Here is an 18558-nt window from a genome sequence, read left to right as displayed (position 1 = left end):
AAAACTTGTCTCTTCTCTGTTCAGTATTCAGACTAATGGTGCTGTTATCCACACATTTCAGAATCATCCTTAACATCCCCCTTCTCCTTTTTTAGCCCCAATACTACTATCTTATTTCAGGCCTTTTTACCTTTCACAGTTTTAGTAGCTCTCTAACTGGTCTTCCTAAATCCAAACTCATGTCCACCCAATCCATTCTCCTTAGTGCCACCACAGTGAGCACATCTTATCATGGAACTCCTCTGTTTTTAACAACTCAATGGCTCCCTGTTTTCACCAGATGAAATACACACTTGTTAGTCTGACCATTGCCCTCCTGTGCAGGCCTATCTCTCCTCACTTCCTCACTCCAAGCTTAGCCTCAATCAAGGTACTTAGAATTTCTCACCAATGTCATACCTCCTTGCTTTTCTACCTGCTGTCATGTTGTGCACTCTGCCAGGAATGTCCTTTCCTCTTCATTATGACAAAAGCCTATCATCTGACAAGCCCACTTTAGTTGTCTCCTATTTTTTGGTTATTTTGTGCCTGTTGTACCTGGTATGGACTTTTATTGTTTTAGTTACCATTGGTTTGTAGTCGTCCATGTAAGTGATTGACTCTTTTGTATCCCCGGTGCACATCATAGTGTTTCTTGTATAGTCATGGAGTAATTATTGGCTATATGTGTGGAGGAATGAATGAGTGAATAAATTAATTTCTTCTCTTTTCTCACCCAAGGAAATCCTACTCTTTCTTTAAGGCTCAAGCTTCCCTGAGTCCTACAAAAGGATATAGTTACTACAGATTGCACTATAGCAACATTTTTTTCACTATATTGTATTTATTTACCTTTGATCACTCTAGTTTGTGAGTTCCTTGAAGGCAGAACTGAGTCTCATCTTTGTATCTCTAATACATAGCACATAACTGGCACAGACAGATACATAATTAAATGTTAGAATGAATAAGTGAATGTTCATTATCTATCATTGCCAAAATTACCCAGATTGAGTAACTGCCCAGATTTTACATCATTCTGATTGCACAGAAACTGTGCTAATATAGGTAAACCTCTCCATCTTAAGTTGGAAGAATTTATGTTAGTAAGACTAAGTGTCTAAAGACTCCAAAGGAAATTATTTGTCAGATCTAGGATTGGAATGCAAAATTCTTCTGGAATGCATGCTTTGGGGCATGAATTTTTCCTCTTGACACTCCTCTCTCTTAAAGTTGATCCTTTTCTTCTTCAGAAGTTTGGTGAATTTAGAACTCACTTATTTTTCTTTTTATCCTGAATCATGTGTTGGTTTTGATTTTCTTTTCCCATTAGGTAAGTTCTCCTTTTGTTTCACTCCTTTATATATTTTTTTCATTCCCTATAGAGGATGCCAATATTATGAGAAGAATTTTTTTTAATTTATTTTATTTTATTATTATTTTTTTAATAAATCTTTATTCAGATTACAATTATTTCTCCTTTTCCTCCCCATAGCTCCCCTCCACCCAGTTCCCACCCCACCTTCTGCCCTTACCTCCCCCCCACTGTCCTCATCCATAGGTGTATGATTTTTGTCCAGTCACTTCATGAACCCCCCCATACCCTTTTCCCCCTGAGAATTATCAGTCCACCCCCTTTCTATGCCCCTGATTCTATTATATTCACCAGATTATTCTGTTCCTTGGGTTTTTAATTCACTTGATTTTTAGGTTCACTTGTTGATAGATATGTATTTGTTGTTCATAATTTTTCTCTTTACTTTTTTCTTCTTCCTCTTCTTTAAGAATACCTTTCAGCATTTCATATAATACTGGTTTGGTGGTGATGAACTCCTTTAGCTTTTTCTTATCTGTGAAGCTCTTTATCTTCCCTTCAATTCTGAATGATAGCTTTGCTGGGTAGAGTAATCTTGGTTGTAGGTTCTTGCTATTCATCACATTGAAAATTTCTTGCCACTCCTGTCTGGCCTGCATAGTTTCTGTTGAGAAATCAGCTGACAGTCGTATGGGTGCTCCCTTGTAGGTAATTAACTGTTTTTCTCTTGCTGCTTTTAATATTCTCTCTTTGTCTTTTGCTCTTGGCATTTTAATTATGATGTGTCTTGGTGTGGTCCTCTTTGGATTCCTTTTGTTTGGGGTTCTGTGTGCTTCCTGGACTTGTAAGTCTATTTCTTTCACCAGGTGGGGGAAGTTTTCTGTCATTATTTCTTCAAATAGGTTTTCAGTATCTTGCTCTCTCTCTTCTTCTGGCACCCCCATAATTCTGATGTTGGTACGCTTGAAGTTGTCCCAGAGTCTTCTTACACTATCTTCAACTTTTTGGATTTTTTTTTTTTTGCTTTTTGCTTTTTCGGTTGAGTGTTTTTTGCTTCTTTGTGTTTCAATTCTTTGACTTGATTTTTGTGTTCCTCTATTCTGTTTTTGGGTCTCTGTATAATATTTTTTATTTCAGTCAGTGTATGTTTAATTTCTAGTTGGTCCTTTTTCATATCTTCGAGGGTCTCCTTATATTTATCGGCCTTTTCTAAGATATTCTTAAAAAGCCTTATAACCGTGGTTTTGAATTCTATATCCAGTCGTTTGTTTTCCTCCATTTCTTTCGTTTGTGATCTGATTCATGGACGCCGCATTTTCACTGCTTCCCTGAGTTGGTAAGGTGGATTTGTGTGCTAGGTTTCCAATATGGCCCAGTGGGTCTGCCTCCCCAGTTAACCTGAGGTGGACACTCTTGGTGCACCCCTTTGTGGACTGTGTGTACAGCCTTGTTGTAATTAAGTCTTGATTGTTGTTGGTATCACTGGGAAGAATTGACCTCCAGGCCAGTTGGCTGTAAGGATCAGCTGTGTCTATGCTGGGAGAAGTTCGGTGCTGGAGACAGCCTTATAGGATTAGACTTGCCAAATTGCAATAGCCTCTGTGCTCAGCTTGGATGGGGTGGAGTCTCAGTCTTGGCTTCCTGTCAGCCTTACCCTTGCGCGCCCGTGCGCACTTTCAGACCTCCACCTTCCCTGGCTCCTGAGTCTCTGCCCAAGAGTCCAGACTCCCCCCACAAGAGCGTGGGTCCCCAGGGGCTCGCCTGGAACCGGGGTTCAGTGCAGTCAGGAACCTCCGACTCCCTTCCACTAGGGAAAGCCTGTGGCAACCTCCGCAGCCTTTGTGCGCACTGGCGCGTACGCGCTTTCAGTCCTCCGCCTTCCCTGGCTTCGGACTCTCCGCCCGAGAGTCCAGACGCCCCCCACAAGAGCGTGGGTCCCCCGGGGCTCGCCTGGAACTGGGGTTCAGTGCAGTCAGAACTGGGGTTCAGTGCGGTTGGGGGCTTCCTTCCCCCTTCCGCCAGAGAAAGTCAGCCAGGCTCTCAGCCGCCCTTCCTCTCTGCGCGCACAAAGACCCTTTGCCGTACCTCCAATTTTCTGTGAGCTTTTATCTTTCCTTCTAGTTGTAGAATTTTCACTCAGCCAGCTTTCCTGTGGTTCTGGATGGTGTCCGTTCTGTCTTTTAGTTGTAGTTTTGAAATTGTTGTGCAAGGCAGCAGTTTAGGTGCTTACCTATGCCGCCATCTTGGTTTCTCCTGTTATGAGAAGAAATTAATGTAGCCCAGTAAGACTAGGTTCTCTGTGCTATAGGGATGCTGTTTGGCAAGCCTACTTATTAACCCAGCATGCTATGTAAAAGTTATTTATGCTATTTATTACCTCTTGTCTTTATAGGCAGTGAAGGTAGAAAAGGCCAATGTCTTAGTCCACTGTTCTGATGGGTGGGACTGCACAGCACAAGTCTGCTCTGTGGCCATCATCCTCCTAGATCCATTTTATAGGAGATTCAAAGGTCTCATGGTACGAAAGTAAACAATTTATATTTTACTTTGCATAAGTGACAGATTATGGATAAATAAAGAACTTTCAACCAATTTGTTTTCTACAAGAAGAAGTTCCAAATCTACAAAATCGCTTTTTCAGTTTAGCTTCTTTCTAATAAATTAGGCATTTGCAATCTATATACTTTCTGTTGTATATCCAACATAGTTTTTTTTTTTTTTAGCTATCAGAAGGTAAGTTGTATGTAATAGGCTGCTATAAATGGTAGGAAAGACTAAAAAGTTTGCAAAGCTGAGAGGATGACTGTTAAATAGGCTATTAGATGGGTTCATCATCTTCCACATGTCAGCTGATTGGATGTCACACTCATGATTGTTTTCTGGCTCTGAATCTAAGGCTTCTTAATTGATTTTTCTAAAAAATAGGTTTTTAAGAATGCTTTTTAAAAAAAGGCTGAAAATAGATTTGTACCAAGAACAAATCTTGGTACAAACTCAAGTACTAACTTTGGAGTCCTGTTTTTTCATAAGTTGAATTTAATATCATCCCAAGTACTAATTTTAGAGTTCTGTTTTTTATAGGTTGAATTTAATATTATTTTTATCAGGATTGCATTTATCTATGGCTCAAATAGCTTGTCACACATCATGTTAAAGCCAAAAGAAATGTGATACTGGATACACATCCAGCATAATTTCTCCTGAGAGAGTTTGAAATTTGAAGGAAGCATGTACAGGCCTTTAAAGGAAACACAAGTTACTTAGTTATCATTTGGAAAATTAACTTTATTTATTATCAGGTCAACCTAAACTTGGATAAAGTCCAATTTGGCAAAGTGCTTTGATTTTATATCTGTATGGTTAATTTATTTTATGATTTTCCTAATGCAAACTTTTTTTTGTATAAAAATGAAGATCCTGATTGAAAAGGAATGGATATTCATGGGCCACAAGTTTTCCCAAAGGTAAAGATATCTTAATTTTAAGTGAGGAGACTAAGAAAAGGTCATTAGAGTTAGGTTTATCAAAACACAATACATTCTTGTGTATGAAGGAACAGTAAGTTGAACATGGAGTATATCTCTTTTCATCAGGAAATAAGTATTCCAGATACTGTGCTAGGACACTAGGGCTACAAAAGTGATTAGAATATTATATCTTCCTTAAAGTGTATAAATAATTATATCAAATTTGTAAATATTTCAGGGATGAACAAGGCATCAAAGACCATGAGGAAAAAGTGCTTAATTCTGCTTGAAGAAGTCAGGACAAGCATCCAAAAATAGGCAGCATTTGAAGATGAATTTTTGGGGATGAATAGGAGTTTGCTAGACAGAACCGTGGGTTGAGGAGGGCATCCAGCCAGAGGGAATAACATCTAAGAAAATTCACCCTTTAACCTTTTATAAGAATAAAGAAAGGTGCAGATTTCTGTTCTTTAGAAAGGGGTGGTGCAAGGGCTGACGTTAATCTAGTGTCTGCTACAAGGCAGACAGCCTCACTTAGGCTTTAACTATGTTATCAGAACAATCAAGAAATATCTACCAAATACCTAACAATGTTCTATAGACACTGAACTAGTTCTAAAGGCCCATAAAATTCTTTACCCGTAAAGAAGTTAATTCAGGACGTATTCTCTTCCATTGGTGTGTATCCACCTAATTTCATTTGTTTGCCATTCCTAGACATTTGTTTCCATTCGTTCACTTTTCCTTCATCAACAAACATTGGGCCAGGCAATCTGCCAGGTTTTAAGGAGACTATGTTGAATCAGATATGGTCTCTGTCTCTTCTTTTATAGAAAGAAAATCAATGATGACAGTATAGTTTGATAAGTGTTAAGACAAAGGGAAACATAAACAAAAGAACTTAACCCATTCTGGGGCAAAGAAGGCTTCCTAGAATTGGTGGCTTTTTAGAACATTCAAGAATATAGGTTGAGGATTTGAAAGAGACAGTGGGTGTTTGGTAGAATAAGATTCCTGAGAAGACAAGAGGGAGTGAAAGCTATAATTCAAATGAAAAGGTTAGCTAAAGCTATAACTAAGAACACCTCTTCTATGGAGACTGCATGGAAGGACAGGCAGTGAAGGAATTAAGTGCATGACTGTCAACAACAGAAGTTAGATATTTTTACTTGGTGGCCTTGATTTTTTTCAGTGACACTATAGACACCAGAGTGAAATAGATTAAGGGTTTGAGAAGATAGCTTAAATTTTGCAAGAGCTGTAAGGTTTATGGGAAAAAAAGTGTTAAGGACATACATAAAACTTATGGGGGAACAATTCTAGCTTGGTATGGAAACTTTATTTCATTTTTTATTAAATTTTTGGGTGACACTGGTTAATAGGATGGTTCAGGTCTCAAGTGTAAATTTCTATTATACATGATCTGTATATTGCACTGTGTTCGCACCCAAAGTCATATCATCTTCCATCACCAAATATCTGACCCCTTTATACTCCCACCAGTCCCCCACCCCCTTCCTTCTGGTAACCACCATAATATTGTCTATGTCTATGAGTTTCAATTTTTTATCCCACATGTCAGTGCAATCATATGGTTCTTAGCTTTTTCTGACAGACTTATTTCGCTTAGCATAGTATTCTCAAGGTCCATCCATGTTGTCAAAAATGGAAGTATTTTTTCTTTCTTTTTAAATATATTTTTTATTGATTTCAGCGAATAAGGGAGAGGGAGAGAGAGAGATATAGAAACATCAATGATGAGAGAGAATCATTGATCGGCTGCCTCCTGCACGCTCCCTGCTGGGGATCAAGCCCACAATCTGGGCATGTGCCCTTGACCAGAATTGAACCTGGGACTCTTCAGTCCACAGGCCGACACTCTATCCACTAAGCCAAACCGGCTAGGGCAATTTTATCTTTTTTATGGCTAAATAGTATTGTGTAGAACATATGTACCACGTTTTTTTATCCATTCATCTATCAAAGGACACTGGTTGTCCCCATGTTGGCCACTGTGAACACTGCTGCAGTCAACATAAGGGTGCATATAAATTTGAGAATAAATATTTTTTTTTAGTTTTTTGGGTATATACCCTGAAGAGGGATTGCTAGCTCATATGGTAACTCTACTCTTAATTTTTTGAGGAACTGCCGTACTATTTTCCGTAGTGGCTGTACCAGTTTACATTCCCACCAGCAGTGAATGAGGGTTCCTTTTTCTCCACAACCTCTCCAACACTTGTTATTATTACCTGTCTTATTGATAATAGTCATTCTAACAGGTGTGAGATGGTATCTCATTGTAGATTTGATTTGCATTTCCCTAATAGCTACTGAATTTGTGCATCTTTTCATATATCTGTTGGTTGTTTGTTTGTCTTTTTGGGAGAGGTGACTCTTCAGGTCCTCTGCTCATTTTTTAATTGGATTGTATCTTTTTTTGGTGTTGAGTTATATGAGTTCTTTTATATTTTGGATATTAACCCCTTGTTAGAGCTGCTCTTTGCAAATATCATCTCCATTTGATTGGTTGCCTTCTTGTTTTGTCTATGGCATTTTCAATTTTTTCAGTACCATTTATTAAAGTGGCTTTCTTTACTCCATTGTGTATTTTTGGTTACATTCTCCAAAATTATTTGCCCATATTGTATGGTATGTGAGAACATAGGCCCCTTCCCAAGCTCCAACTCCTCCTCCCACCCTGTGGGGATATAGTGAAGGCTATCTGTATGAGTACTGTGGGACCAACCTTGGGAGCCTGGCCAGCTCCTTGGTCAAGAAAGTGCCAAACAGAAACTGCTTCTAGATGTGAACCCGGACAGTAAACAATTGCAGAGAAACAGCTAGCATTTTGATCTCACACTGCTTGCTCTCACCCATGGCCCCCACCCTCCCTATATGCCCTGATTGCTTTGTTTTCTGTACTCTATATGACCTGTATTGGGAAAGTCTGTGTTGTGGAAAACTTCACTGGCCGGCTGCCACTGGTACACACATAAGTCCTGATAAACCCATGTCTTTCACGGCTAGTGTGCCTGATTATTTCTTTGGAAAGGCAAGCAATACTCTGAGGTTTATTCAAACCTCGACTCCTTAAATAACACTATAGAGATGTGGTTTTATTTCTAGCTCTTAATTCTGTTCCATTGGTTTGTGTGTCTTTTTTTCTGCCACTACCATGCTATTTTGATTATGGTATCCCTGTAGTATAATTTGAGGTCAGGTAGTGTGATAACTCCAGCTTAATTCTTTGGACTGCTTTAAATATTGGGGGTCTTTTGTGGTTTTATACAATTTTGATGTTTTTTGTTTGTTCCATTTTTTTAAAAAAATGACATTGGGATTTTGATGGGGAGTGCATTAAATATGTTTATTGCTTTGGGTAATATGGCCATTTTAACTATGTGGATTCTTCTAATCCATGAACATGAAATATCTTTCAATTTCATTGTGTCTTTTTCAATTTCTTAATAATGCTTTGTAATTTTCAATATATAGATCATTCATGTCCTTTGTTAATTTTATTCCTATGTATTTTATTTTTTCTTGCAACTGCAAAAGGAATTGTGTTTTTTTTTTTTCATTTCTCTTTCTGAAGTTTCACTGGTAGTATGTAGGAAAGCAGTGGACTTTGTACATTTATTTTATTTTATTTTGTACATTGATTTTATATCCTTCAACTTTACTGTGTTTGTTTATTGGAAGCCCGGGTCCCAGGTGCCAGAGGGAAGCCTGGGTCTTGGGTGCCAGAGGGAAGCTGGTGCCGGCAGCCGGGGGAAGGAAGGCCTACTCTCACACAAATTTCATGCATCGGGCCTCTAGTCTACTAATAAACCATAGTTTATCTTTTCTAGTACAGATTGGAGAAGGAGCTTATTTTGCATCCTGTATTACCACCCAGAATATTACTTCATTGAACATAAGCAGCATTATGGTACTTAGAAGACAAGTAGAAATCCTGATACCTATTAATCTCACCAGGAAATGGCAAGGCTCAGCAGCTACTGAAGTCTTAGAAAGAGCATTGAGCCAATTACGGCCCAAAAGATTTTTGGGAATGCTCATTGCAGCCATCATCTTGGCTGTTGTTATTCTTACTACTGCCAGCATCATTGTGGCGGCCCTTTCTGGGTCTGTGCAGATGGCCACATTTATAGACAATCTGGCCTACAATGTAACTAAAAAATTCACTATACAACAGCACATAGATTAAAAAAAAATATTAGCTAGACAACAGACGATAGAGGTAGCCATTGACTGTCTAGGGGAAAGACAGGACACTATAGCACACAGGCAAGTGCTTAATTGTGATTAGGAGCATAAGCACATATGTGTCACCCCTTTAAAATGGAACAGTAGTCACCATCAGTGGATTGATGTTAAAAAGCATCTATAGGGAGTCTTTCATAATAACCTTACTGAAGAAGTAAACATGTTGCAAAGGCAAATTAGAGAGTCCTTACTTGCTATCAATAAACATGAAAAACAGACTACTGCTTGGAATACGGTAAAAGAGCATTTAGAGTGGATAGAACTTACCACTCTAAAATCAATTAGTACCTGATCGGACTAACCATTGCTGTCATTGTAATTCTCTTTGTTTTTCTTATAATCTTCAAAATCAGAACTTGAGCAGTAAATGTGCTTCGCAGACCCCGACCTTCCAAAGCAGAAAGCTCACTGCCTCCCTCTGTCTTCTACAGCCAGCAAAACAAAAAGGGGGGAGATGTGGAAAATCATGGGACTTGGTTGGAAAGTCTGTAAGGAGGATTCTCTGAAAGGTTGGGGGCCTTTTGGGGGGAACTTGCCAAAGGTGGCAGCCCCTGCCTTGACTTTTCCAAACAAGTCCAATCCCCTGGGTGTTTTGTTAGAATCTCTATGTTTAGTCTTTAAAGACCCGACCTTGTAGAAGCATATGCTTTCTCAAGGATACTTACCCTGCTGATTGTATCTAGAGGTTAATTTTAGTTCAAGCTGTTGTTACAATAAAAGCCTAACAAGGCAGGCAATCGAGTATGTTTTCCTTCCAAAAACCAAACAGCCCCTTAGCTTTCTCTTTCACAGAAACGTGCGTCAGAGTAATCTATTCATCTATTGCTCAGGGTCTGCTGGTCAGTCCTGGCAATATTTGCTTTGTGGTGAAGTGTGCCTGATCTGACTATGTAATTATAGAATTTCCAAAGTCTGTAAAAGCTGTTTATAAACCACTCAATAACATTAGTATGTAACCCTTGCATAGATAACCCAACAGAAGGCCTCTGTAGGTATCTACTATTGTTAAGGCATATTTAATGTGCCTGTCTACTGCAGGGAGGGGCCTAATGAAATTTGTCATTTGTGATGTGGTCCTTCTCTATAACTTTATCCTCTCATGCAGTAGTCCCAGTGTCTTGATTTCTGGCATATGGTACAGTCTCTACTGGCTTTGTGTAAATGTCTCTCTGCTGGTTTGACCTTTCTATAACAATCTAGTTCTGAAACCCAATAATACCCAAATGCTTTGACCTATGATGTGCTTACCAATAGAAGTGGTAGAGTGGTTCATTCCTAAGTTCTGAAGACTCTCTGTCCTTTGAGAGGTTTACCTGATGTGGTGGTTTTGTATCAGCATTGACATTATATTGTACCTCCTCTATGTCTTGTTTGGCATGAGCCAAAGTATGGTGCACCAGGATGCACAGAGTGGGAGCCAATGTGGTAATTTCCCCCCCTCATCTCTTTACCACAAATTTCTTTATTCTTTAGCCTTGATTTTGCTGTAAGTGCTGACCAAATAGTTAGCCTACTAGCCACAATCCAGGAATTATTGAAAATGTGGACCTTAGGAAAATGTTTGTCAAGGACATGCTCTATTGTCATGAGTATTGCATGAAGGTCAGCCCATTGGGTACTTTGATCTATTCCTATATAGAAATTAAAGTGTTTTTAATATACTTTTTATTGTTGGCAGTATTACAGATATCCCTCCTCCCTCCTTTTTCCCCCCTACCAGACCCTACCCCTCATGTCTTCACTATCCTATTGCCCATGTCCATGGGCTATGACTATAAGTATATAAGTCCTTTGGTTTATCTCTTCTCATCCCTCCAACCCCACATCGAGGTATGTCAGTCTATTCCATGCCTCCATGCTTCAAGTCTTATTTTGTTGGTCAATTCATTCTGTTCATTAGATTCCACAAATAAGTGAGATCATGTTATATTTTTCTTTCTCAGATTGGCTTATTTCAAATTTAGCATAATATTTTCCGGGTCCATCCATGCTGTCCCAAAGGGTAAGAGAGCTGTCTTTATTACTGCATAGTATTCTACTGTGTAAATATCCCACAACTTTTTTTATCCATTTATCTACTGATGGGCACTTGGGTATAAATTGAAGGTTTGAATAAGGGCAAATTGAATTGTTTGGCCCCCATATATTCTGTGCTCACTCCATTAATGAAGAAAAACTATTACTTTTATTGTTCAGTGAGTACTGACCATCCCACATTCAGTCCCCACTGATCTAAAGTCAGAGGCATTTCTCAGGTTTTTGACCAGTCAAATGCAATAGCAAGATATGTGGCTATTTCTTTGTGAAGTTGAGAGTCTTAAGTAGAGTTTGGTTTCACTTGATCTTCTAGATACCATTTCTATTTTAATTAGGAGTCCTCTCTTGCTTACCCATTTTAATGTAGACCTTTTCCCATTACCAAGAGCATAATAGAAATGTGGGTCTGTAGTGTAACTGGTTTTCTTAAGGCTTCACTTTTGATAAGTACTCAGTACCCACCAGGAGTTGCCTCTCTACTGGTGAATACCTTTGAGCTGAGTCTGGGAGTTGCTGACACTAAAAGCCCATGGAAAGGAATTCATTTGTTCAAGAGGCTCCAGTTAGCAAATTTGGGGGTGTCAGAAACTTCAAATTGTAAGGCCTACCCTTAGGGCACTCATGGGAGGGACAAAGTAATAACCTTTGGTTTATCTAGTGCCCATTATTGCTTATATTTTCACTGAAAAGTAGTAGACTTACAAGTGCCTTGACAGATGGGGGCCAGCAAATATTGGAGGTGAATAGTGTGTTGGAGTCAGAACCCAAATATTCCTATCAAATGTTGGACCTTTGGTACCAATGTGGGAGGTTGAAGTACTAGGATCTTGTCTTTTACCCGGTTGGAAATACCAATTCACCCTTCTGAGTTCCAAATGTAGCCTGAAAATTTAACAGATTGGAAGAAATTTTGTACCTTATGCAGGGCATTTTCCCATCCCCTGTCCATGAGGGGTTTATTCCCAGTTGTGATGGCCTGTGAAAGAGAGTCCTGGTCAGGTTCACTGTCATCAATACAATGGCAAAAGTGAGTTTCTATTGGTATGTGGAACTGTCATCTAGGTCCTGTCTTCAAAGCATATGTTTGCTCACAGAGTTATTTACATATCATATAGGCAACCAAGAAAAGATATGCTTTGACCCTCAAAGGCGAAGGTAAAAATTGTGGTTGACTGTCCTGCAAAATTTTTACTGAATAGAACATGTTAGTCAAGTCTGTAACTCCAAAACATTTATATATGTTGCTTTGGATGTTAAAGTGAAGATATCTGGTAGAGGTGCTCTAACAAAAGGAACAGGTTTTTTCAACTCTCTCTAGCTTATCTCCACCTATTAGTAGTAACTTTATAGCCTAGGCTATACCAAGGAGTTGAAAGGTGAGAGAATAGGAATCAGTACCCCTTCTTTAACTAAATCATCTTTGGTAGGCCATAATCCTTCAGTACCTTGCCTTGGACAATATTGTGCCATATTTACCACCTGCACCAGCAATAGAAGGTAATTGGTTTCCACTGTGTGGTGCCCAACAATAGTGTAAAAGCCTTAAGGTTCTTCTATAAGGTACTTGCTGACCGTAGGAGTCCAAGCCAATAATAGGAAAGGGATGGTCTTGGTGGGGTTGGGGAATGGTTACAAACAGGACAGAAGCATATTTTTGCAGAACCAAGACAATTTTAGTAGTTTAGTGGGTAATTACTTCTTTAATTAATTTAATTACTCTTTCCAACCTGATCACCTCCTGGGTGGGGAGGGTTTTGGGGGTCTCTTAATAGCATGAGTGTGATTCCTAGCATTAGAGAGATTTCGGCAACTATGTCCAACAGAGCCAGCCAGTGATTTTTTTAGGGGGTTGCCCAAACTATAGTTAATATGGTTAAAGGGATGATTGTCTGCTAGAAGTGGCCAGCTTCTGCAACCATCCCTTCTGTGACTGACAGATCTTTATGTGGGGGAGGTTACCTGCCACAGGAGGAGATCAGGGTTAGGATTCAAAGGGGAGGCTGTCTTTGAAGGTGATGCCACTGAGGATTGTAATCTAACCCTAGTAAATACTGAATTGCTCTACCAATTTACCAAAGGTCACCCAATTTGAATTCTCCTTCTCTCTCCTATGATCCAGTATAACCTCTCATTCATCTCATAGTTCACATTTAAGTGGGGGCCTGGTTGCAGGTGTTTTGTTTGGCCTAGAGGAGAGAGGAATCACTATTGATAGCAATTTCAATTTAGACCAGATGGAGTATTGCTTACGGAATTAATAAGCAACACTTGACTCCAAGTTTTTGTCTTTCATGAGTTTCTATTAAATACAGGGCAGCTATGACTTCTTGTTTTAGCATTAGCTATCATGACCCATAAAGAGGACTTATACTTATCTAGAGACCCCTCCCCCCAAGAAACAACTGAATAGACTCGAGACTCCAGTCTCCTCTGGAATTTCCAAGTCATCATGCTGCATGCCATAATGCATCAATCCGTCACCGCATAAACCTCCAGATGATGGAGGAGATCTTTGGCCTCAGCCTACATTTTCCTTTTATAGTCTGCCCAGGCCTTTATGAGGCCTACCATAGAATAGGAAGCCCTCCAAGTCATAAAAATCCATATCAACAAAGTATATATGGACTGTAGTTGAAAGGCTTCTCTGTGGGTCATTCCCAGTTTTAACACTAATTGTGTGGGATTCTTAAGTAGGGACACCACTTTTCTATCCTGAACTATGGCAACCAGTTGTTTAATTTTAGCCCCTTTAGGTGAAGTTTGTTCCTTACTAGATCTAATGTTCTAGGGTTAGGTCTTTAAGGAGAGACTGGGTCTCAGGACAAGAGAGAAGAAAAGTCTTTCTCCAACTGAGAATCAGCCCCTCCTTCTTGGCCTCGCCCTTGTCCCTTCCCTATAAGTTTTACTTTGCAAGTGGTTACCAAGATAGCAGAAGGTAAATCAATTATCCTCATCTCTATCTTGATATTTTGCTGCCTTTCCCTCTAGTGGGCACCACTCCTCTTCCACAGGATCCTCCCTTCTATCTCATCTCCCCCCAGCTTCTGCCTCTTCTTTAGGCAGTGTCCTGACGGGCACTCCCTAGCAGAACCCAGTATGTCTGGTGGTTTGGAACACCTGTTCAGTTATTACCCCGAGATTTATCTTATCTATGGTTAGCAGATACTTGGTGCACTTTTTCAGGATATACAAAGCACTAAGCTTTAAATGGCTAAAATCTGCTTATTTGGGCTATGTTTAAAACAATTGGAAGGGTTAAAAATTTGAGTTTGGCACTGGTGGCCTTTTCAGCTAACAGGAATTAGCCTACTATGAAGAAGTAAAGAACATAAGGCCAATATGCAGAAGCCATCTTTGGTTTATTTTATAATAATAATGTAAAATAAAATAGTTCAGCCACTCCGGAAAACAGGTTTTTCCTTTCCTAGAAAACTAAACATGCAACTAACATATGATCCAACAATTGTACTAATTGCACTCCTGGGTACATATCAAAACAAATGAAAGCTTTTGTTCACACAAAGCCTATATACTAATACTATAGCAATTTTATTCATCGTAACCCAAAACTAAAAATAACCCAAATGTCCCTTCAACAGATAAATTGTTCACAAACTATGGTATATTTATACCATGGAATATTGCTCAGCAATAAAGAATAATGAATTATTGATATATACAGCACCTTGGAGAGAATTGTGCTGAGTTTTAAAGGTTAATCTGACAATTTCCATTCTGTATACTTCCATTTATATAAATTTTTGAAAATACAAAATTAATGGCTAATGGTTAAAATTAATGGTTTCCAGGGGTTAAGGACAGGGTGGAATGATAGAGAGAAGGGAGATGGATGCAGCTATAAAAGGATAACAGGATTACTCCTTATGCTGAGGAAATTTTTTCTACCTTGACTGTATCAATATCATTATCTTAGTTTTTATACTGTACTACATACTGTACTACAGTAATCTATTGGAAAAATGTGGTAAAGGGATTATGGGAATCCTCTATTACTTTTAAAATTTTGGTAAAATAACACAACATAACATTCTGAATTAATATTTGTATATGGTGTAAGATAAGTATCCAACTCCATTCTTTTGTATATGGATATTTCATTTTCTCAGCACCATTTTTTGAAAAGACTGTCCTCACTCCTTTAAATGATCTTAGTACTCTTATCAATAATTGTTTGTCCATATATGTGTTTACTTCTAAGCTCTCTATTCTATTTCATTGGTGAGTTTATCTGTCTTTATGCTAGCATCCACACTGTTTTGATTTCTGTAGCTTTGTAATATGTTTTGAAGTCAGGAAGTGTGAGGCCTCCAATTTTGTCCATCTTTTTAAAGATTGTTTTAGCTATTAGGAGTTCCTTGAGATTTCATATGGATTTTAGCATGGCGTTTTTCTATTTCTGTAAAAACGGCCAGTGAGATGTTATTTCAGAGATTACATTATATCTGCAGATCACTTGGGTAGTATTGCCATCTTAACAATGTTAAGTCTTTCAATTTATGAAAAGTAAATATCTTTCTCCACTTTTTTGTATCTACTTTAATTTCTTTCAACAGAATTTTATAGTTTTATGTGTACAAGTCCTTTGCCTCCTTGGTTAAGTTTACTGCTAAGATGTTATTTTTTTATGGTATTATAAATATAATTGTTTCTCAAATTCATTTTTTTATTAAGGTATTATATATGTACATATCTTACCATTGCCCCCCCACCCCACTCCCATACATGCCCTCACCCCCTAATGTTTTGCATCCGTTGGTTACTCTTATATGCATGCATATAAGTCCTTCAGTTGATCTCTTATTTCCCCCACCTCTCCCTAACCATTTTTTAAATGGATAATTGTTATTTACATAAAAAAGTAGATTTTTGTGTTGTTTTGAATACTAAACTTTGTTGAACTTATTTTAACTTTTTGTGTTTGGAATCTTTAGGGTTTTATACATATAAGATCATGTTGTATGCAAACAATGGTGATTTTACTTATTCCTTTCCGATTTGTAAGCCTTTTATTTATTTTTCCTGCTTAATTTTTCTGGATAAGACGGGAGGTCCTGTTTAAAACAAAAGTGTCAAGAGTAAGCACTGTTGTTTTTTTCCTTATCTTAGAGGAAATGCTTTCAGTCTTTTACCTTTCATATATGACCTTTATTATGTTGAGGTACTATCCTCTTACTCCTAACATGTGTATTGATTATTTTTTATCATGAAAGGTTGTTGAATTTAGTCATGTGTTTTTTCTGATGATCATATGTTTTCCCCAGTCATTATGCTAATGTGCTTTTTTTTTTTTACATTGTTTGGTTTTGCATATGTTGAACCATTCTTGCATTCTAGGAATAAATCTTACTTTTTCATGGTATATAATCTTTATATTATACTATTGAGTGCTGTTTGCCACTACTTTGTTGAGGAATTTTGGATCAGTATTCATAAGAGATATGAATATTGTAATTTTCTTTTCTTGTGTCTTTGTCTGGCTTTGATATTATATATTGATTTCAGAGAGGAAGGGAGAGGGAGAGAAAGCTAGAAACATCAATAGTGAGAGGGAATCATTGATCGGCTGCCTCCTGCATACCCCACTGGGGATTGAGTCCGCAATCCAGGCATTTGCCCTGCCCAGGAATCAAACCATGACCTCCTGGTTCATAGGTCGACACTCAACCACTGAGTCACACCAGCCAGGCTATGATTTCTTTTTTAAAGTTTATTAAGACTTGTTTTGTGGACTAACATATGGTCTGTTCTGGAAAATGCTTCTTTTGAACTTAAGAAAAATGTGGCCCTGTCTGTTGTGTCTCAGTGGTTGAAATGTCGGCCGACACACCAAGAGGTCGCAGGTTTCATTCCCAGTCAGGGGTATGTACCTGGCTTCCAGATTCCATCCTGGCCCCAGTTTGGGCAGGTGTGGGAGATAACCATTCACTATGTCTCTCTCTCATCGATGTTTCTCTCTCTCCCTCCCTCACTTCCACTCTAAGATCAATGGAAAGAATAGTCTCTGATGAGGATTAATAAAAAAGAAAGAAAAAAGGAAAAGAAAAATGTCTATTCTGCTGTTTTGGAGTGGAATGTTTTGTATATGTCTGTTAGGTCCAATTGGGTTGTGCAAGTCCTGTATTTCCTTATTGATCTTCTGTATGTTCTATCCATCATTGAAAGGAGGGTATTGAAGTCTCCTACTATTATTTTAGAACTATTTCTCCCTTCAATTTTTGTCAGTATTTGCTTTATACATTTTAGATCTCTGATGTTTGGTGAATATATTTTTATAACTGTTATATCTTCCTGGTCATTTTATTATTTATTGTGTGTTTGTCTTTTAACTTTTTTGTCCTTCATACTATCTTTTCTTATGTTTAAGTTGACGTTTTAAGTGACATACTTTGATTCCCTTCTCATTTCCTTTTGTGTATAGCCTATAGATATTTTCTTTGAGATTACCATGGGGATTGCATGAAACATTCTAAAGGTATAACAATCTATTTTAAATTGACACCACTTTTTATTGTTTAAAGTATTACATGTCTCCTTTTTTCCCCAGTTAAACCTCCCTGGCCACTCCCACCCCCGAGGTTAAGCCCCCACCACCCCAGTGTCTGTGTCCATTGGTCATGCTAATGTGCATGCATACAAGTCCTTTGGTTGATCTCTAACCTTTACTCCCCTGCCTTCTTCTCGAGGTTGGATGGTCTGCTCAGTGCCACCTTGTCTCTGGATACATTTTTGTTCATCATGTTGATCATTATATCCCACTTATGAGTGAGATCATGTGATATTTACCTTTCTCCGACTGGCTTATTTCACTTAGCATAATGCTCTCCAGTTCCATCCATGCTGTTGACAAATGGTAAAAAGTTCCTTCTTCTATAGCAGCATTAGTATTCCATTGTGTAAATGTGCCAAAGTTTTTTAATCCACTCATCTGCTGATGGGCACTTAGGCTGTTTCCAAATTTTAGCTATTGTAAATTGTGCTGCTATGAACAAAGAGGAATTCATACAACTTCACAAAAGGAAGATAATCAATCCAATCAAAAAAATGGGCAAAGGACCTAAGTAGACACTTTTCAAAAGAGGACATATAGAAGGCTGAGAGATATATGAAAACATGCTCAAAGTCACTAATCATTCGAGAGATGCAAATCAAAACAATAATGAGGTACCATCTCACACCTGTCAGAATGGATATCATCAACAAATCAACAAATGACAAGTGCTGGCGAGGATGTGGAGTAACAGGAACCCTCATGCACTGCTGGTGGGAATGCAGACTGGTGCAGCCACTGTGGAGAACAGTATGGAGTTTCCTCAAAAAGTTAAAAATGGAACTCCCATTTGACCCGGTAATCCCACTTCTAGGACTATATCCCAAGAAACCAGAAACACCTATCAGAAAGGATATAGACACCATGTTTTATTGTCTGTATTGCACCCTTCCAAATATTCATATGTTGATATTTTTGCC

General features: G+C 38.4%; 1 protein-coding gene across 1 annotated transcript in view; it reads left to right on the top strand.

Annotated features, from left to right (window-relative positions):
* The window catches only part of MTMR8 (myotubularin related protein 8), a gene marked incomplete at both ends in the record, with an annotated part of 111021 nt that overhangs the window by 73599 nt on the left and 18864 nt on the right, over positions 1 to 18558 (top strand). Inside the window, 2 exon segments of the mRNA XM_080653077.1 lie at positions 3687 to 3812; positions 4709 to 4758. Of these exon segments, the coding sequence (XP_080509203.1) occupies positions 3687 to 3812; positions 4709 to 4758 (176 nt within the window).

This window comes from Plecotus auritus, assembly GCF_963455305.1.
Source record: "Plecotus auritus genome assembly, chromosome: X".
Lineage (NCBI taxonomy): Eukaryota > Metazoa > Chordata > Mammalia > Chiroptera > Vespertilionidae > Plecotus > Plecotus auritus.
Note: the sequence above shows the minus strand (reverse complement) of the source record. Positions and strands in the feature narration are given on the sequence as shown.